Raw genomic sequence first — 21,194 nt, 5'->3', positions numbered from 1 at the left:
GCCCGCCCGGAGGCGGAGCCGTGCCGGGCCGGCGGGCGGCGAATGGCGGCGGCTCCGACGTGGAAGAAGCCGGGAGCGGCCGCCGCTCCTTGTGCCACGCTCTGAGCGGGGTGCCGGCCGGGATGGTGGGCGGTGGAGCGCCGCGGGGGACGCGACGCTGAGCGGCTGCTCGGTCGTGGTGAGACGCAGCGGGCGGGATGCGGGTCCGGGCGGAGCGGGGCCGCAGTGCCGAGTCACGGCCGGGAGCGGGGACAGGAGCCGGGTTGGGAAGCGGCAGCCCCCGGGCACGTCCCCTGTGACAAAGACGCGGAGGGAAGGATGGTCGCGGGGCACGGCTGGGCGAGGGCGGTCGATGCGTTGGTTTCCAGGCTCATCCCGAGTATTGCCCTCCCGTCAGGAACCCCGAGCACGTATGGCGGGGCCGTGCTGGTTCCGTGTCCCTGGAGCTCGGTGCTGTGCCGCACAGGCCTGTGCGCGCACGGGCGGGCGGGGACGCCGGGGAGCGCTGGCACATTCCACCGAGAGAGGTTTTCTCTGGGAACACCTGGTCCTGAGCCTCACCATGCTTTGAAGAGACTCCGCAGTCTTTTCACACCGCGTTTCACAGTCCGCGGGACTTTCGGCAATGCAGCTCTTCCTGCGTTTTTTTACGCTAAACTGCTTGTTTTGAAATTGGTGGGGATGGAGAACTAATTCTGAACACACCTACAGCCCTGCTCTTAGTCAACTACTTGCTTGCAGATTCTGTCCTTTGTTTGCTGCATAGCGATGGAGAGACGTGCCTATAAAATTGAGGGTGGTAATGGAGCCCGTAGCAAAGAGTACACAGCTTTCAGTCACATACAGAGAGAATGATGTGACTCAAATTAAGATCCATACAATCTTTCAAAAAGTATTTTTTCACCGTTTCCGGACTTATCTTAAGTCATGGAACAGTTGTTCAAAGATTGTTTAAGCACAGAATCAGATGAAAAAGAGGTGGAGTTTTGGTTCAAAAACAAAAAAAGAACCTGAGTTTTTTTCACCTTTTTTGCAGCCCTTTTTCCTTTGTGAGTCATGTCAATGTTTTTTATTAATTTATGGGGAATCGAAAGAGGGATTTACAAAAAATCCGAGCGTTTTTTACAATCTGGAAATTAAGAAATAGTCTGTTTGCCTGAAAGCAGTGTTGGGGCAGTAGTCATGTGACTGCCTTACTGACACCTGCTTCGTGTGAGTGCATTAGTCTGGTAACCCAGATAGCGATTTCTGTTCCTTTTTTTTTTTTTTTTTTTGATTCTGCATGCAACTGTACAGTGCTTGTATTTGGTTCTATTTCAGTTCCTCTAATAAGTGAATAATTTTCTTCTCTGTGTTATTTTCAACATGCTTCCCTAAACTGTTTGAAAGCTTCAGCCTCTGTGGTACTTAATATATTAAAAATTTGACTTGATGATCTTGGAGATCTTTTGCAACCTTAAAGGTTATGTGGTCCTTTAGTAGAGGACAAGGCAGCACTATGTAAAGCAAATGAGCTTGCCATAGTTTTGTACTGATGGTCCCTGCTTGCATCTGAACACAAAAATTGTAATGCGTCTTGGTCTTTTTGTCTTGTATTTATCTTGAATTTAGTGCTACCTAGTCTATTGCATAATCAGAGAGTACTGCTCTTTTGGGTGGTGTCAAAAATGTGGCTTTTTTTTTCTAATTAGAATATAAAAAACTTATTTCTCTAAACATTGATCTATTATCCATTAAAAGTTTAGTCAATTTAAAATTTTTATTCATTACAAAGTAGTTGAACTGACAGGTACTAATATAGTCAGTACATAGACTGACTAGTGTATCTTAGAAGAACAAACCCATACAAATTGCTTTCTTCACTAATTTCAGAGGTTGTTTCTCTCAGATACTGCAATCAGATAATTTCTCTGGTTGGTTTTCTTGGACAGTTTGTGGCTATTTTCTTTCTTTAGATAGCTTTTCTCATTGTACAGAGATAAAGCAGCTCTTTGTTGTCTATTTATAAATACTTACAATTTCCCCCAAGCCGTAAGGCCAGTGTGTAATAATAAAGTAAACAGAAAAACCCAAACCAACCAAACAAAACCCATGATGCCATCCCTTCCCTAAACCCGAAACCGACCTAAAAGAAATCCCCACAACAGACTATGCAGACTTAAATACTAAAATAGCTGAAGGGACTACTTGTGTTGTTTCTTTGCCTCTTGTTCTCTGTTTATGAGTTCTGAAATATAAATTAGCCCATTTTGATGTTTTAAGATGGAAGTGTCAAGGACGCTTTGTCTGGGGCAGTTCTGTCAGTACTAAAGTCTGTAGTCTACTCCTACATGTCTGTAGACTGAAGTCTTTATGGTTCTTAGCAGCATAATATTGCTGAGCAGGGCAGGCTTCAGAAACCAAACACTGGGGTTTTTTGCTAAGTGAAATGTGCTGGTAAAACCTTGGTAAGAACTAGCAGATTATTCCCTGTCAGAAAGGCAGAAGGTCATTATTGAGCTGGCCATTGGTATATTGCTGGAGATTGCAACTTTTGTTCTTGCAGGTGAGTTGTGAATTCAGCTTGAGGTGGCAGACGCTGTTGCCCAGAATTTTTTTTTTTTTAATTTTTTAAAATTTTTTTTTAATTTTTTTTTTTTTTTTGGTATGTTAAGGCTCTTAATTCTGTTGCTGACTGTTTCTGGTAGTCCCTTTCATAGTTCGGCAGCTTTTTTGGTGACAGGTTTTCTTCAGATGTATGATCTTTAAAAATAGAAAGCAAGGCTGTTTGGTTTCTCAGGTGTTTCAGCTGAAATATCCAAAATGTCTAGAAATGCAGCTTTTTCAAATTTGTTTGAATTCTACCTGCGAATGCTTGAAGAACAATAAAAAGTCTTTAGTATTCTAGAAATGTCTGAGGTACCAGATAGGAAAACTAGAAGCATAGTAATGTTTGAAGGACAGGCAGAGCTACAGATTGGTAGATTCCTCTTCTTGAATTCCTGAAAAAAATTCTGGTGCTAAAACTATTTGTAGGCGCATAGAAAATAATAGGTGAGTAAAAGACAGCATCGGTTTGTCAAGGGCAAATAGTTGGAGTAATCTAATCTATTTAAGTAATGACTGATGGACCTACTGTATACAAGAGGATCAGTTTATAATCTTATGTATTGCTTAGGACTTTGATTCTATTCCTTAGGATGTTTTTTCTTGGAAAAGAAAGCTGGGAGGAGCCACTGTTGTGGCTAAGGAGGCCATTCCCTTGTCAAATACTTTTAATGGTGTTCAGAGTTTCCCTAATGAAATAGTATGGTAATTAAAACTATAGAAGGCACAAAACTATGAGAGATTTGAGGTTTTTCTGAAAGTGGCAGTGTAAATCAAAATCCCTTATAGATTTGGAAACTTGCGAAGAGGGGGAATGGGTACAGCTGAGCAGAGTTTTGTTCCTGTTCTAAGCAGGAGCAATCAACCACAGAAATACAGGATATAGAAGCAGTGTTGTGTTTCCTGGAGGGAAAGAATTTGGAAGCCTTAAGAAAGCTGAATTTGTGAAGGAAACATTCTATTCCTATTTATACTTTATAGTAAGGTATATGAAGTAGTGTTTAACTCTGTTCAGGCCTCCTCAGGCATTTGCTGAGAGACTGGCGGAATCCTTAACAGATATGCTTTACTCTTTCCAGCCTTTCTTTAAGAATATAATACTGGAGTGGGTTTGTTAAATTTGGTGCTGTATTAAAGCTCAAAAGTGTGGGGGTTTTCATTCTCTGCTGTTTCATTTAGTAACTTGAGGTTTCTGTACCAGGCAGAGTTCATTTGTAATGTAGATGTCGTGAGTGCAGTTGCTCTTAGGTTGGCAGGGTAATTTAATACTGTTGATAGTAGGGAGTCTCTCATATAAAGGGAATTAAGCCTGAACTGAGCCCTTTATGATGCATTCAGTGTTAGTAGTTGGGTAGAATTAAAAACTTCACTGATTTTGTCTATCTAAAAAGAAGCAGAAAAATCTTAAGCTAACACAAGAGCATGTCCTTATGTTTATTGCTTAAATTACACTTCCTGTGCCAGTATTTCAGCTTTTAATCTTATTTGTATTAATTTGCAGTTGCCTGTTTTTTCAGAAACTGAGTATGCTGATAAATACTTCTCAATTCATGGTGAGGGCTCTTGTTACTTTGTCATTGTCATTGCTTTAATAGGAGCATCCTCTAAGCCATTGAAGGTTCTACAGTACAAGAGAGCTCTTCTGAAGCAGTTATTTCAGGACAACATTTTTTTTAGCACTTTTGGAATTCCAGCAAGCAGATACTAGGTAGCTGTATGCCAATAGTGAGATGGCTGTCTAAATAAAGTGATGAAACAGGATGATAGGTAAGAGGCTTAGCTTTCTTTGAGCTAACAACCAGGTTCAGTGGCAAATGCTGCTTTCCACAGGAAGGCATGGCTTTATAGCCTGCAGTAACATATTTTAAGGCCTGATCTAGTAGCACAGGTCCTTGATGTATCTGCATCTGCACTGTTGGGTTGGATTTAGTTCACCAGAAGAGCTCTTCTCAAGTATTGCATTTCTCACTTTGTGGATTTTCTTCCATTTAATCTTTCTGTGTGGCGAGCTGGTTTTAAATGGTTTCTGTCTAAAAATTTTAAACTGTTACTTCGAAAATGTGTATATATTAATTCAAAACAACTCTGTTATTAGTCTCGGGCTTTTGAAAAAATAGGCCTTTCTTTTTTGTGTTTTGAGATTAAAATGGGAACCAGAGAAGAACATAAAGATGTAGTTTACTGATAACTGCAAAGTCACTTTTGTCTTTGAAAGTGAGTTAAGTTGCAGTAGGGATCAATTCCCTCTTTAGAATATTCAGGAAATTTTTATAATACTTCTGGAAGTACCCTCATGAGAGTAGCTGTGCGCAGCATCTTGCACAAAAACATTTTACCTTTTGTTTTGGTAGAAGCTTTTTAGGTGTGACTGTAATAAAACTTTGTGACTAATGAAGTGTATGCTGTATAATTCTTTTTGTTTACGTAGCAAAAGGTGTGGCTGTAATGGGCACGAAAAGCTGCATGCCAGGTAGCAGTGCCTTAACAAAGCTGATACTTTTAAAAGCTGTAATTGTTTTGTTATTTTTCCTTCTGCAAAATTAGCTATTATACTGGAAATTGAAAAGACTTTTCTGTGGAAGCAATAATGGTGCAATAGAACAGTCAAGGACTTGCTTTGAATAAGTGATTGAGAAATGGTTGAGATATCCTGAGTTTTTAATGTACAAATTATCTAACTAAAGTAGAGTACAGACAGATAGTAAGGAGGGGATTTGTCTTAATGGAAGTGTTGATAGTTTTATAAACATGTTTGACAAAAGGCAGGAAAGTAAAAGTGTGTAAATCTTTGACTAGAAACAGGAAGATAACTCGTTGGGGAGAAAAAAGTCACAGAATAATTGTTCCTCTGTGTCCATCAAGGTAGTAAACTTTAGAGGTTTTTTAGTGTACATAAGAGAGTTTTCACTGTGTAGTGCCCTCAAACATTGTAGATCTGCTTAAGCAATTTACTGAGAAATTAGTAAAAGAAACGGTTCACTTTATGAAGTTCTAAAGAGATATAAAAGTAAATAGAGAGGAATTTCAGTAATAGCATTCCTTTTAAATCTCCAGAAAAGTGAAAGTACTGGAAGTCTTAACAGCAAAGCCATAGCAAAAACTATTTCACTTAAATAAAATCAGTGAAATGTTAATCTCGTTGGAGAGACAAGAAAGACTGGCCACAGTAATAAACTTTTTTTTTTTAAATAACGCATAAAATGGCTGTGATAAAATGATGCTCATTACAAAGGTCTGATGCAATTTAAATAAAAATGTAACAACTCAGTGACATTTTCTGTAATGGATTTGTGCAGCTCACTGTCCCTTTGTGTAATACCTTGTATGTGTAAAGCTGTATGAACTTTCTTACAGTAGTTCTGATGGTAAGAGAGTAATTAAACACAGAAGGACAAGCAAAGCAAAAATACATAATGGCAAACTGTACCAAATGAATTGAGACCTTGTTTCTCTGAATAAAAGAGAGGGGTAGGAAGGTGAATCAAAATTCTTGACATTTCAAACCTAAAAGAGGTGCATTACAAGTAGACTAGCGCATTCTTTTCTGTGTTTTTACTCTCCATTAACGCTTATGTACAGACTTTAAATATCTATTTAAGGTACACTCCAGTAAAAATGTTGTTCATTAGCTATCCAGAAACATTTTATTTAAACATTTAACCCTTTGTAAAAATTAGTTGATTGCTTCTAAAAGGAGGAAAAAAGAGCAGAATAGAATTTAATCTTGAAGTTTGTCCTGGACCTAAAGTTGGGCTAGTAGTTTATTTAAGGACAGAGATTTGCCTCCTGGATCTATTGTATATCAAGATGATGAACAAGAGTTGTCCTAATACATTGCTGGAAATGACAGCATTGGAATGAGATGTTTTGATTTCCTCAGAGGATTTCAGGGCATCTTGCTGAAAATCTTTGGTTTTGTCTGATAAGAATCTTGGTCATGTGAAGTGGCAAAAGTCAGTTAATGTTTTAAAGTGTCCATTGAACAACTCTTCTGTGTAAATATCTTCCAGAGATTTTAATGTTATTAAATATCATTTTGTCTTGCAGTTCTGCTTTCCCAAGTGAGAGTGGTGTGGCTGGGGCCAATATTTAACAATGAGTGGTGCAGCGCTGGGCCTCGAGATAGTGTTTGTCTTTTTCCTGGCCTTATTCCTACTTCACCGGTATGGAGACTTCAAGAAACAGCATAGGCTGGTGATTATAGCAACATTATTGGCTTGGTATCTCTGCTTCTTGATTGTATTCATCCTGCCTCTAGATGTCAGTACGGTAAGTAACGTGCAGGACTTCCTGCTTAATTGCATCAAATGTTTATGGTATTTCTCTAAACTAGTGATTGCAGGAAACCATCTCTTAGAAACACCAAATAAGTCTTTCATGTAGTATCTTAATAAATTAAACGTGACAATGCCTTGTGTTCATAATTAATTTTATTTTCTGTTGGTCTCATCAGACAACAAATCTATTCCAAACATTTCAAATTTATCTTTTAGACTATTTATAATCGATGCAAACTTGCGGTTAACTCCAGTCCTGCAGAAAATAATGGCTCTTATGTTACTCTTGCTCCAAGGTATGAACTATATGGTTTTTTTCCTTTAGACTGTGTTTTATAATTTTCTTTTTTAATTTATAGCCTATTATGTTTTTAAGACTGATGAATAAGTGTTATCTGTGTGATGCAAAACTTGAAGTTTTAAATACACAGGACAGTGAGGGAAAAGGTGATGAAAGGTGGGTCTTTATCTGCTGAGAGTAATTACATGGTAATTATATAGTATTTCTAGCTGATTACCCAACTATTCTTTTTTTATGTCACTAGATTTCCTTTTTTTTTTTTTTTTTTTGTTAAAGCAATAGGACTAAGCTTTTTGAGCAATCCTGGTTATGAGGAGAGGCTTTGATGAATGCTTGTCCTTTACAACCTTAAAGACTTTAAACCTAAAAATCTAATTTTATACCTTTAATTTACACCATATGAATGAAATCAGCTGTTTGTCTTATATGTCAGGGGCATATCTAATTGCTTCTTATAATTACATATACATATGGCAGTTGCAGTTACCTGAAATGTACTGTATTCCAGCAAAGTCATGGTAGCCTGCTAGGTGTGTGCTGGCAGGAACAATGTAATCCCTAACCATGGAGAAGTAGACTAACGTGGGCTCGTTCCTTGGCTGTCCTCCGTTAGCCGACACTGGCTGTTTCCCTGTGTTATTGATGTGTGCAGAGTAGTTATCTGTAAGATGATCAGAGCCTTTAATGTATCAGCCAGTGTCTGTGCAAAGCCTTGCCAGTCTTGCTGCCCCGAAGAGGGACCCAGAAGAATGGTGAAGTGGCAGTCACACAGTATTGCACCCTATACTTAAGACTACCCAGTGGATGTTAAATCTATTTAATTATATACACAATTAGAAAACTGTTCAGTAACCTTTTAATTTATCTAAAGCTTCAGACAAACTTTTTTCCTTAGACTCACAGAATGGTTTGGGTTGGAAGAGACCTTAAAGATCATCCCGTTCCAATCTTCTTTCAGAGGCAGGGACATCTTCCACTAGGCCAGGTTGCTCCATCCAGCCTGGCCTGGAGCACTGTCAGGGATGGGGCATCCACAGCTTCTCTGGGCAACCTGTGCCAGTGCCTCACCACCATCACAGTAAAGAATTTCTTCCTAATCTCTTATTTAAACCTGCCCTCTGTCGGTTGAAAACCATTGCCCCTTGTCCTGTCACTTTGCCCTTATAAAAAGTCCATTTCCTTCCTTTTTATAAACCCCCTTTAGGTACTGGAAGGGGCTATAAGGTGTCCTGGCACCTACCCTTCTCCAGACTGAACAGCCTCTGCTCTCTCAGCCTGTCATAAAGGTTTCAGCAGCTCTCATAGGTTATTTAGTCATACTACCTTTCATTTTATCTTAAGTTGATAGTTTTGAAAGTATTTAGGCCATATAAAAACTTACAACTCAGGCTTAACTAGTTCGACCCTGGAAAACATCAATTATTTCTCATTAGGCAATCTCATCTAAGTTGACTTTATTGTCCCTTGACTCACCCTTGCTTCATTACCCAGACAGGTGTGTGGAAAAAAAAACAAACTGCCTTAGTTTAGACAGAAACCTTTTCCTTTGTTCTTTTCTTTTATTTTTTTTTTTTTTTCTTAAAAGGGCTCATTGACTTTTCTGTCTTCTGTAGTGAACACTGCCTGTCAGAAGAGTATTGGTTTATTGAAGCAAAATGTATGTGTGACTGACTTAATCCAGCTGGGTGGCAAAAGAAATAACTAACATGTTTTTTGTATGACTAAGTGCTCTAGATGATTATATGCCTAGATATTTTTTAAAAACCTGCTAAAAACTAAAATTTAATGCTTCTCTGTTTAAACAAATGTTCTTTCTGTGCATGAAATTATTACTACTGAAAACAAAAAACTGTCACCTTAAAATGCTTTATTGACTAGTCCTCTTCAGTCTTGGAACTTCTGAGTTTTTTTCTCTAAGAAAGATATCCTGTCCAAATACATTATTTTTGGTTAGGAAAAGGAGAAATATTTCTAGTGATTATTCAGTTTATTTATTTGGGAAATGATTGATTGTTGACTATGTACTTGAATAGCATTGTACTACTTCTATGTTCTTTTCAAAGACCTTTTTAGATAGGAATTTATAGAAGTTGCTTTTTATACTCAGGGCTCTGCAACTAACAATAGTCTTCTTTACATTGTAGCAGCAAACAAAAATGTTTCAAACCCTGGAGTTATATTCCTGATGGAATTATGCCAATTTTCTGGCGTGTTGTATATTGGACGTCTCAGTTTTTAACATGGTAAGTCAGGCAAAAGAATATGGCAAAGACAATGATAGAGTTTTTAAGTGGACTATCTTAACAGTCATAGTATTCTTTGAAAATGTACACAGTATGGCAAAGAGCTTTTAAATGGTATATTATTTGCTAGTAGTGAAATTTCTGTATAAATAAATAATTACTAATTTAGTCGTATTCTTTTTTTCTTGCTTCTGTGGAAGCAAATTTCAGGTGGCAGCCATTTATCCTTGGTTCGCTTTTGTAGTTGAAACGAAGCAATTTACATGTGTAGGGGTTTATGGATAGATTGTCTGAAAAAAAAGGGTTTTAGGCAACCACATACCAAAATAATTCCATGAATAATTTGGGTGATTTTTGAGTAATATTATAAATTAGTTGGTTTGATCAGATATATTGCATAAAGCTTTAGACATAGCTACAGAAAAAAGGTTTGTCTGTAGGGTTTTGGGTTGTCTGTGCTTTGTGTGGTTTCTGATCAACCTGTTATCAAATAATTATTTTTGTAGTTTCAAGGATTTCAGGGTTGTTAGTTCATTCTTACTTATCACAGATTTTTCATAGCAAAGCTAACTGTATTGTTTTTATCTGCAGCTTGTATAAGGTTTGCCATCAGACAGGTACATCTAGAATAAAAACATCTAAGTAGCTAATTTCTTAGAAGCTTGGGAGTCTTAAACTTTAACACTGCTGCCTCAGTAACCTGACACTGCTAAAGTTCTTTTTTTGGGGAGATTGGTGGTTTGGGTATTTGTGAGATTTGGTTGGTGGGGGTTGGTGGGTTTTTTTGTTTGTTCATTTGTTTTGGGTTGGTTTTTTGTTTTGTTTTTTTTTTTGGTTGGCTGATGTGATTTTGGTTTATTTCCTTTTCTCCTAGGATTCTGCTACCTTTCATGCAGTCATATGCTAGATCAGGAGGGTTCTCCATCACTGGAAAGATCAAAACTGCTTTGATTGAGAATGCCATCTATTATGGCACTTACTTGCTGATTTTTGGAGCATTTCTAATATATGTAGCTGTAAACCCAAACTTCAATTTACAATGGTGAGAATAATGTTGTAAACATTTCCATGAGTTCTTACACAATTGTCATGGATAATTTCTACTGTGGATGAAATGTGACTTTCTGAAAAAAATAGTTTCAGTTAAAATATTTTGCTAGTCGGTTGGAAAATTATGTTAACTTTTTTTATGAAAGGGGCTTTTTGAATATTTATAGAAATTTGGGCGTTGTTTTTCTGATTTTGGTATGTACAGCAGAAGAATCCTCTTGTATTTGCAATGGTGCTTTTTTCTCCATACAAACACATTTGCAAAATTAGTGCAGAAATTTCCAATGTTTTCAGAAAAACGTATTTCAAAAAAATCGGTATTTCCTGTGTTGTGCATCTAAATACTGTAGACTTTAAAGGTGAAAAGGAAAGTTAAAATAAATGACATCTATAAATTGCTTATAGTCTTCCATACCAGATGGACTAGAAATCTGAATACAAATTTCTGAACACAATATTCTGAATGCAAACACAAAAGACTGTTTCTTACAGTGACTGCCATTATGCTATTTTGACCTCACTGTCAGTAGGTTTGATAAGTTCATGTTGTTTCCTAAGGGAACATATTCCTTTAGGAGAACAGTTTCTTTGTGAACAAACAAATTCTTATCTGCCACCTATAGTGGGCAGAACAGGACATACAGAAAAATTGTGGCAGCTTTAAGTACAGCCAAGCAGCAGACTGGCTCCAGGCAAAAATCTGGGTGATACCAGAGTTTGTTCCTGTAAACTTGAAAGCCATATTGGTACATATTAATACTTCAAGGCTGGTTTCTTGCAGGCAGAATAGGAGGATGTTGTTTGTTTGAGTTTTTTTATACTGTTTTGTTTCCTTAGGAATCAGCTTCAGACTATTGGAATAGCTGCTGCAAACACATGGGGTCTGTTTCTTCTTGTGTTGCTTTTGGGTTATGGTTTGGTGGAAATCCCTCGTTCTCACTGGAACGGGGCCAAGAGGGGTTACCTACTCATGAAGACTTACTTCAAAGCTGCCAAACTTATGACTGAAAAAGCAGATGCAGAGGAGAATTTAGAGGATATTATGGAGGTAAGGAACTAGCTTTCCCTGTGGAAAAAAGTGAATGCTGCTGTTAGTTGTGTCTGAATCATTGGTGTTAGACAGTTGTAGAATAAGCTTACTGTAAAATATCTGTAAACTAAGAAAATCATCGTAATGTGCTACTTGGTAACACTCAATCCTATACAAAAGTCAAAACAGAAACAGTCCTTGCTGTGATGAACTTAAAAATCATAGCAACTTGATAACCATTATTTGATGAGTCTGTTCTTTTATTGACAGTTTTGGAGTAGTACTGGTCACTAACAAATGATATTTCTGAGTGAGCTTGAACAATCAGTGTACAGATGTTTCACTAGTGTTAAAATTGTGTACTTATTTTATGCTCTGCTCACAGTGTATTTCTGGAACCTTGAGAAGAGTTCCCAAATTGTGGAGCCACAATTGCATGCTTTTTGAGAAGAGAATATAAAGATAATTGTTTCTTTTGAGACTGTATTGTTAAATATCAGTGAGCAATAGTCTCTAATGTAATCAAGAATGGAAATCTAGCCCTTTGAATAGCAACTCCTGGTTCTTCTGCTGGGATACCATGGCTTGGAATAATATGTGTGAACTGTTGTAGCATAGGGTGGAAATTTATGTTGCGCATCATTTATACTGACTCATAACACAAATAGACTCTTAATCATGTAACAGTAATAGAATCTTCATTCATCTCTAACAGCATTTTGAAGCAACTGCTAAAACAGTTAAAAACATCTAAGTGGGACATAACTTCAAAACTTACTAGAAAATGAGCAATGGCAACCCTTTTTTACCATGATAGCACTTAAAACAGATTATTTCCACTGAAGGGGACCAACAGCAGTCATCTGATGTAGCTGTCTGAACACTTCAGAGCTGACCAAAGTTGAAGCAAATTACTAGGAGCATTGTTCAGATACCTGGAGAAGGAGATGCTGATCTCTTTTCCCTGTTAGCCAGTGACAGGATGCATGGGGGTGGTTCAGAGCTCTGTCCAGAGAGGTCCAAACTGGACATTAGGAAGCAGTTTCCATACCACAGGGGTGGTGGATGGTCTCACACTGGAACAGGCTTCCAAAAGTGGTGGTCAGTGCCCTGAGTCAGTCAGTGGGACTTACTCTTTATCTCCTTTTAATCTGCAACTTAAACTTCAGCTTTCATGTATAGAAACCAATCCTCCACACATTTATGTAGTTGTATATTTGTACACTGCTGTTATTTTTTAAAAACATATGTGTTCTTTACAAATACTTCACTTACCTTTTATGAGGTACCTTATATGGAACTATATTTAGTAAAACTTTTAGGAAGCTGTATTTTGAAACTTTTAGGAAGCTTTGATGGCTGTCTGTTGGGAGGGCTGCTATTCTAATTGACCAGTAAAAATTTATAGTTAATGAAAATCTTTTAAATTGACATTTTTAATATAGCATAATTAAACTGCTCTGTTATTTTTTATCTCAACAGGAAGTCCGCAAAGTAAGTGAGAGCATCAAATATAACCACCCCTTGCGGAAATGTGTTGATACAATACTGAAAAAGGTAACCAATTGCTCATCTTCAGCCATAATTATTCAGTTGGGAGGAGGTGCTTCCTGCACATACAGAATATTTGCACATTACTTTCTTTTGCGATTAATATAAAATCTCTAGTTGACATCTGAGTTTCTGTTGAGACTGAGTTGAAATTCTTTGTGCAGTACGTTCTTATGACATACATAATTATCAGATGTATGTTGGCATAGAGTCAAAGTGGCCTTTGTAGAAAGAGAGAAAAATGTATGCTTAGAATGAGCTTTCAGTTGCATGAAATGCCCCAAACTTTTACAAATAATTAGCAAAAGCTGATTGCTACTTTTTTTGTCTCCTAGTTAATTTTCCCTTTTCCTTCCAGTGCCCTACTGAGTACCAGGAAAGAATGGGTAGGAACATGGATGATTATGAAGATTTTGATGAAAGACAGAACAGTTATCCCAGTGAAAAAAGTTTGGCCAAACTTCACAAACAGGTATATTGATAGATGAGAGAATGCCTTACTATGCTACTGTAGTGAGAGTAAATGCTGGTCAAAGATTTTGAATGCACTTCATCTGGACTGTTTAGTACAGTGGGTTAAAGCTACTTAACAGAAACTTTTCTTGGTGAGAAAAAGCACAAACATTTAATATCCCAAGTTATCAAAGTTTTGGATATGTAAAAAGTGTTCTTCTTGTGTTGTATCTTGATAGTGTTATAGCTGTCTATGAGTGAGCCTTGTAATGGTTGACTGACAGTGCATTCTGAAAAAGAACTTCACTAAAAGCTTGATATTTCCTGAGATGCAAAAATAAAGTGATAGTTTGGGAAAAGTAGGATTTAATTGCTATAGATGGACTGTGGTAAAAGACCTGCAAAACTCAGTAATTGTTTATGTAGTACTTCCATGATTTATGTATTTTAGAAAATTAGGTACCTGCTTTTTTGAAGATACAGTCCTTGCAGTTCTGCAATGCACACGTTTTCAAGGGGTTTTTCAAGGATTTTCTGCCATTTTTTGAAACAAGTACCTTGTAACCCTAATTTCTTGCAATTTATTGTAGGTAATCTATTCAGTGCAGAGACATCGTCGTACGCAGGTCCAGTGGCAAATTCTTTTAGAGCAAGCATTTTACCTGGAAGATGTGGCAAAAAATGAAAGCAGTGCAACTCGACAGTTTGTTCATACCTTTCATTCTCAGGAACCAGAAAATAAAATTATTCAGTATTTCTACACACCAACAGTTGGTAAGTGCTGTGTTGCAGGTTTTAGGAATGTTAAGGCATAACTCATACCATTCTGTAACAAGAACCAATTGTTTTATGTAAAAAGTTCAGCTGCAGCAGAGGGAAGCAATAAATACAATATTAATGTATTTATGTATGGGAGAACTATCAGATACTAATTTATACTCTTGGCCATAAGCTTCAATTTTATTTCCAAATTCGGTAGCAGTTACGTGTTGCAGTAAAGCAACAGCAAACTTTGAAGCCTTTTGTGAGGGAGTTCTGTTTCTGGTTGTGTAATTTTCATTAACCTGTTCCGGGTATGTCTGTGTGTTTGTTTTTTCCAGAGTGGTACTGGGAATGCCTTCTCCGACCATGGTTTTACAGAGTGCTTGCAGTTGTGTTGGCCACGTTCTCTGTAATTGTTGTGTGGTCAGAGTGCACATTCTTCAGCACAAAACCAGTTCTGTCACTATTTGCTGTTTTCATACAACTGGCAGAAAAGACATATAATTATATATACATAGAGGTAAGTTGGAGATAATCACTTGAAAAAATATTTTCAGGTCAATGGTTATGATAACAGCAGTAGATAAGATAGATTTTAAAATAAATCTCTAAATAATCTGTCAACTTTTAGAAAGTCTCTAAATATATGGTACCAAACTTTGTGTGGAGGAAGTCTGCCTTTTGCCCCTTGCTAAAACTCTCAAATACAGTGAAGGCATGACCCAGCTGGCCTGAATATCATGTGCAGAGTAATTTCTGAAACACTAGGTTGGAACATAGGTGTTAATTAGACTTTCTGCCTAAACAGCCATGTGCGTGACCTCAGTTTCTAAACTGAGGAATTTGCAAATGAACGGGAATCCAGTCAAAAGGTGTGGCTAGCATATGTGTGCACAAATTTATCAGTAAAGATACTGAGCTGAAAAATTCCCATATATACTTAGAAAAGGTTGATTTGAAAATGCTTGGGTTTATGGCTTTTTTGTGGAAATAAATGCCAGATCAGTCATGGTAATTGTTGAGGCAATTACAGCAATTTTATTTGCATTAACAAGAAGTAGTAGAATGTTTCTAGGGTCAACTGTGTTAGCTTATGTGCAGGATATTGTAATTTCCAGTTTAAATTGTTCTGGAAAACTCCCAAAACTCTTCTTAGAGCTGGTGGTGTTCTCACATCTCAGAATGAAAAATAAAGGCTGGAGATGGTCTCTGCATGTGACAGGCTATCTGCTGAACACATTAAAACCTTTGCTAGAGTTCTACATTTAAGCAACTTAACAACATTTTTTTTTTTCCTCTAGATGGCCTGTTTTCTTACCATCTTTTTCTTAAGTATCTGTGTTTACTCTACTGTATTCAGGATCCGTGTATTTAACTATTATTACTTAGCTTCACATCATCAGACAGATGCATACAGTCTCCTTTTCAGTGGCATGTGAGTATTTGGTATATGTTCTATAGGTGTTCTATCAAATACTGAATTGAAAATGTCCATGAAACTTCAATTTACATTCTTTATTTTGTATAATTCGTAATGAGCTGTACATTGTTGTTCTATGATAGATCCAGTTACGACTTTGTAGGTTATGTAAGAAACTCTCTTAAATGCTGTTGCCTCTTGCATTTGTGCAGGCTATTCTGCCGTCTTACTCCACCATTGTGTTTGAACTTTCTGGGCTTGACCCATATGGATGCAACAATCTCTCACAAAAATACTCAGCCAACTGCTTATACATCCGTAAGTAAGAAAATACGGGTTTGAGCTTTTAATATGGTTTGGACAATAGACAGAATATTTTTAAATACATCTTATAGTAAGATTCAGATATTCAAATATTTTCAATCCTTCCAACAGGTTGAAAAATATTTGGTTATAGGCAAGGAGTTTGGTAATGATTTCTAGAAGTCATCAACAGCTTTTTTTTTTCCCCTTCTTTATCTTAAGAAAGTAAAGTATTATGCTTTAGAGTTCAGGGTGTTTTCATTTCTTGATATCATTTCCTGTTCGTTTTAGCTTTCAGTGGCTTTACTATGTAGGGCATTCCTATAGATGATGCTCCCTATATCTTGGGAGCAATCCTCACTTCCTACTGAAAACCAGTGTGGCTTTATTGAAGACCTGGTTTCTGTGGCAAGTTATATCTCATGTCTTTGTTGTTAGTACGTAGATTCTTTGTGTTGTCTAGAGACTCTTCACAGCAGATGAAAAAAATCCACTAGATTTTGCCTTGTTCTGGAGTGGGTGAGACTACAAAATTTAGCATTTCAGAAACCTCAGTGCTGGAGGGGACCTTTACATCTGCTTATTCTCACAGGTCTCTGATAATACTGCCATTGTTTCAGTTACTGTAAAGGATTGTGTATTTATGTGAGAAAGCACGTTCTTCATGGGTTTATGTAGAATGTAGCTAATTCGAGCTTGTTCTTGTGGATTTTTTTTCCTAGATAATGGGATCCATGAGAGTGCTGTCCTTCATTGCAGATGGATTCTATATATACTACCCAATGCTTGTTGTCATTCTTTGTATTGCTACATACTTCAGGTGAGTGATTTGCAAGATAGATCCTCTATGCTTCTTAACATTAATAAAACTAGTTTCATCCAATTCAGGAAGAGATTCAGTACTTCTTTTCCAAAAGTTGAGTTGTGTCATTCTAATAAAAATACAAATCTTAAATCCATAGATTGCTATTTATATAGGTGAAATGTGTACATTTTAAAAATATGGATTGTATTGACTCATAACTGAGTTAATTTAAACTTCATTCATAGATTTTAAGGGATGATTTGTTCAAACTTTGGAACCTAGGGACATTTAGATTGTGCTTTTGATTAAAATTATCGTTTTCAGCAAAGTTTTCTAATAAATTAAGGACCACTAGCTGCAAGTTTAGGTATTGAACTTTCTAATAGACTCATATCAAGTTTCTGATGTGTTACCAGACTTCTGGTAATGCATAGTGGTTTAAGTCATTTGATCTTGTTTCCGTAAGCCATAGTTGGCTGGAGGCTAGAAGGGTAATTACAGAAAACATTGTTACATTCTTGCTTTATCATTTTGAAATGTCTGCTTTTGAACACTGTAAGGGATGTGATACTTTTAGTTGGATGTTGCTGAAATGCATCTATGTTAATATCTTCAATTTTGCATTGCCATTCAGTCAGAAGCAATCTCTTGTTTTTAGTCAAGTACAATGTAGGTGAAATGCCTTGGATATCCATTAATATTGTATGTAGATCTACAGATAGTAAGTAACAAGTATGTAGTTGTGAGTTCTCCCTGCTTACCTTAAAGTTAAGTGACAAAAGTGGTGGTGGATCTTAAAAATCACACAAAAAACTTAATCAAACAAAACTAAACAAACAACAGGAAAGCAAATGACAAAAAAAGAGAAGCTTGACCTTTTGTCCACGATGATCATGCTGGGCCTTGAATACCAAAGTGAAAAGAAAGAATAGAAATTAAAGGAGAGAGGGCTGCTTTAATGGCCTGTGCTAAGAAAGATACATGCGAAAACAAAGGTTGAATTAAAATCTTGAGGAAAGTTGTGCTTAATCCAGCAGTTTTAATCCTGTGCTTAATCCAGTTTTAAGGTGGTATAAGGGAAAAAATATATCAATACTCCAGTGTGGAGGAAGGAAAGCAGTACAAAAACAGCAGTTGTGTTCTCTGGTGTGAAGCTGAAAAGATGAAAGTGATTTCACATGATGTGGTTCCCGGACTGGCTTAAAATAGGTGGAGCAAGTTTCCTGTCTGACTGCTGCCAGTGGCTATCCAGAAGGGCAGCCAGCATTCCTACAGTTTAAAAGTATGCAGTACACATTCTCCTGAGTTAAACCCCGAGGTTAAAGTGGATTTCGTATGTTGTTAGTGTTTCAAAAACAGAGAAAATAGAATAAGGAGAGTTTTTATAGTAATTGTCTTCTGGCAAAGAAGAGTTAATGACATATTATAGGTACAAATTCTGTTACATCTGAGAACATTTAAAACAATGTTAGACACATTTAAAGCAAGTGTCATTTGCACTACTCTCAGAATAGATGCATTTTAATCTCTGTTTGATTAGGGTTATTCTATCACTTCCAATTGTATTTATTGTGTTACTGTTCTGGGTCGCCTATGTCACCCTACTGTTTTGGGTCACCAGTTATTGTTCTGAGTTCTGAATTTTCTGAATTCTCAGCTGGTGTAATAGTCAATCTTTTTTTCTTTGTTTTTCCTTTTTACTTGGATTGTTCATACAGTTCTGAATAGTTTGTTTTGCGTTTTGTTGTGTAACGTATCTAAACTACTAATTGTAAATTAACAAAGGAAATTGCTTCTTCTTTTACCAGTTTAGGAACTCGTTGTTTGAATCTTTTGGGATTCCAGCAGTTCATGGGTGATAGCGAAATGACCTCTGATTTGATTGATGAAGGAAAAGAGCTAATTAGAAGAGGTAAATTAGGTCTTCTGTCATAGTCTCCCTGTAAAATCATACTGGCATAGAATCATCAAGACTGGAAAAGACATCTAAGATAGAGTGCAAGTCTTAATCCAGTACTGATAAGTTCCCCACTGAACCATGTCCGCAAATGCCACACCTACGCATCTTTTAAATATATCCAGGGATGGTGACTCCAAACTTCCCTGAGTAGTTTATTTCAATGTCTAACAACCCTTTCAGTGAATAATTTTTTTCCTAATATCCAAACTTTCCTAGCACAACTTCAGGCCATTTCCTCTTGTCTTGTTTGTTACTTGGGAGACCAACCCCTACCTCACTACCCCCTCTTGCCAGGGAGTTGTTAAGTGATCAGGTCTCCCCTGAGCCTGCTCTTTTCCAGGCTAAACACTCCCACCTCCTTCAGCTGTTCCTTATCACACTTGTGCTCCACACCCTCCCCCAGCTCCATTCCCCTTTTCTGGACTCACTCCAGCACCTCAGTATCCTCCTTGAATTGCAGGGCCCAGAGCTGGACACAGGATTTGAGATGTGGCCTTTCCAGTACCCAGTACAGAGGGCCAGTCACTGCCCTGGTCCTGCTGGCCACAAGATTGCTGATACAAACCAGGTGCCATTGCCTTTCTTGGCCACACCTTGGCTTATGCTCAGCCACTATCAGCCAGCTCTCACTCCCAAGTCCTTTTCCAACAGGCTGCTTTCCAACTGCTCTGCCCCAGGCCTTTAGCATTGCATGGAGTTGTTGTGACCCAGTTGAAAATTTAAAGGAAAGTGGTATGGTGAGCATTTTGATCAGCTCCCTCTGTCCTTTTGGGTCCATCCCATCTGGCCCCAGAGACCTGTGTCTGTCCATGGAGTGAGGCAGGTCACTGATCATATCCCCTTGGATTTTAGGGACTTTATTCTTTTCCTCATCCCTGCCTTCCAGCTCAGGGAACCTGGTACTCGGACAACAACTGGTCTCAGTCTTAAAGACTGAAGCAAAGAACGCATTAAGTACCTCAATCTTCTTCATCATATAGTATGTTTTTGGATTGCGTTTGTCTGAAATGCTGCAGAAAAAAAAAGCATACTGTCTGTCAGCATTTTGAAAGCTGTACTGAGGAATGCCACAGCATAAACTGCAATAAACTTAAGAGTGCTGTGGTCCCTATGTAAAGTCCACTGATGGACATCATTGATATCTTAAATAAAGTACCAGTTTTATTCATCCAGTATCTGAATTTTAGATATTTCAAAATATTTTACAGTGTGTTACTGAACAAATAATACCTTAGCAGGTGCTTGTGTAATCTGTCATAAAGGATTGTTAACATTTACATTGACTCTGTCATCAACAAACTAAGCTTTTTTGTGTGTGTTGATTGAGCTGCACAAATTCAGTCAATGAGCTGTGTTTAATTAGAAAAAGCATGTTTTTTATGTAGAACTGGAATGATCTGCTTTTTATTTTACATTAATTTTTACTGAAAGTATTTCTTAAAAGTTGCGAAAAGCCATTCTAATTTTTGAGTAAATATTTAGGAATTAAAATTTCTGGATATAGTGTTATATTATGGAATACTTTTATTCCCATAGTTGATGAAAAACAAAACCTGTGTTTACTTAGAGTAGTAGTATTTGGTTTATTTTTGGAGAAAGATCAAAGTTTCATTCCTTTAATTAAGAGGTTGTGATGACATTGATACTGTAATGTTACACTTCCAGCTTTATAACAGATAGGACATAGGGTAATAGGGTCACAGAACTTCATGAAGATCTTGATTCAAAAATGCTGGTTTTAAGTTTTTTCTTCATTTCTTTTTCTGAACATCACACTTTCCCAGTTATTTCTAAGTGTTTGAATTTTTTTTTTTTTTTTTTTTTTTTTTTTTTTTGCTTTGCCAGCTGGTATCCAAATGTTATGCTGTGATCCAAGATACCATCATGACAAAATAATTTTGATGGGAAACTCCATAATGATAGACAAGCAGCTTTTTGTTTTGTTTTTCTTTCATTTTTAAAGTCATGTATTTGAATAAGAATCTTTGTTAGTTAACGATAGATTTTCACTGTTTATTTTAAAAAATATTAATGATTTTCTTATATGGAGCTCAGACAAAGTGTTTTTATTATTTTTAGAGAAAAGAAAACGACAGAGGCAGGAAGAAGGTGAAAACAGAAGAAGGGTACGAGATTTTTTTTTGGCTAATTATAACATTATAATGCAATATCGAATAAGATTTATCATGGATATTTAATTCAGAATTATCTATTTAATAAAAAAAGAGTCACATATAATTGATGGAATCAGTTTAATCTTGCTGAATAGTCTTGATTGGGAGTTACTTATAGAAGGTTAGAGGACAATTTTAATAACCCTGCTTGGACACTGTTGTGACTCAGTATGCTGTGGTGTATGCCAATAGGTACAACAAGCATTAAAAAGGGTCCTGATTGCTAGGATACAAAATAAACTTAAATGGCATATTACCAGTCTCTTATACTCTATATAC

The 21,194-nt window shown here is 37.0% G+C and overlaps 1 protein-coding gene across 3 annotated transcripts in view; it reads left to right on the top strand.

Annotated features, from left to right (window-relative positions):
- Positions 1-21,194, top strand: part of LMBRD2 (LMBR1 domain containing 2) — a 31,181-nt gene that overhangs the window by 465 nt on the left and 9,522 nt on the right. Inside the window, exons 1-15 of one of the 3 annotated variants that reach the window (XM_012577631.5) lie at positions 4-178; positions 6,634-6,855; positions 7,080-7,159; positions 9,309-9,407; positions 10,282-10,449; positions 11,295-11,505; positions 12,970-13,044; positions 13,397-13,510; positions 14,082-14,265; positions 14,592-14,773; positions 15,555-15,688; positions 15,886-15,991; positions 16,699-16,796; positions 18,590-18,693; positions 20,821-20,867. In XM_012577631.5, the coding sequence (XP_012433085.1) occupies positions 6,682-6,855; positions 7,080-7,159; positions 9,309-9,407; positions 10,282-10,449; positions 11,295-11,505; positions 12,970-13,044; positions 13,397-13,510; positions 14,082-14,265; positions 14,592-14,773; positions 15,555-15,688; positions 15,886-15,991; positions 16,699-16,796; positions 18,590-18,693; positions 20,821-20,867 (1,776 nt within the window). In that variant the 5' untranslated portion in view covers positions 4-178; positions 6,634-6,681. Of the gene's footprint in view, positions 1-3; positions 179-6,633; positions 6,856-7,079; positions 7,160-9,308; positions 9,408-10,281; positions 10,450-11,294; positions 11,506-12,969; positions 13,045-13,396; positions 13,511-14,081; positions 14,266-14,591; positions 14,774-15,554; positions 15,689-15,885; positions 15,992-16,698; positions 16,797-18,589; positions 18,694-20,820; positions 20,868-21,194 lie in introns of those variants that run through there. The other 2 variants (XM_072922874.1, XM_072922873.1) reach the window with 2 other exon arrangements.

Source organism: Taeniopygia guttata, chromosome Z, assembly GCF_048771995.1.
Source record: "Taeniopygia guttata chromosome Z, bTaeGut7.mat, whole genome shotgun sequence".
In the NCBI taxonomy this organism is placed as follows: Eukaryota; Metazoa; Chordata; class Aves; order Passeriformes; family Estrildidae; genus Taeniopygia; species Taeniopygia guttata.
Note: the sequence above shows the minus strand (reverse complement) of the source record. Positions and strands in the feature narration are given on the sequence as shown.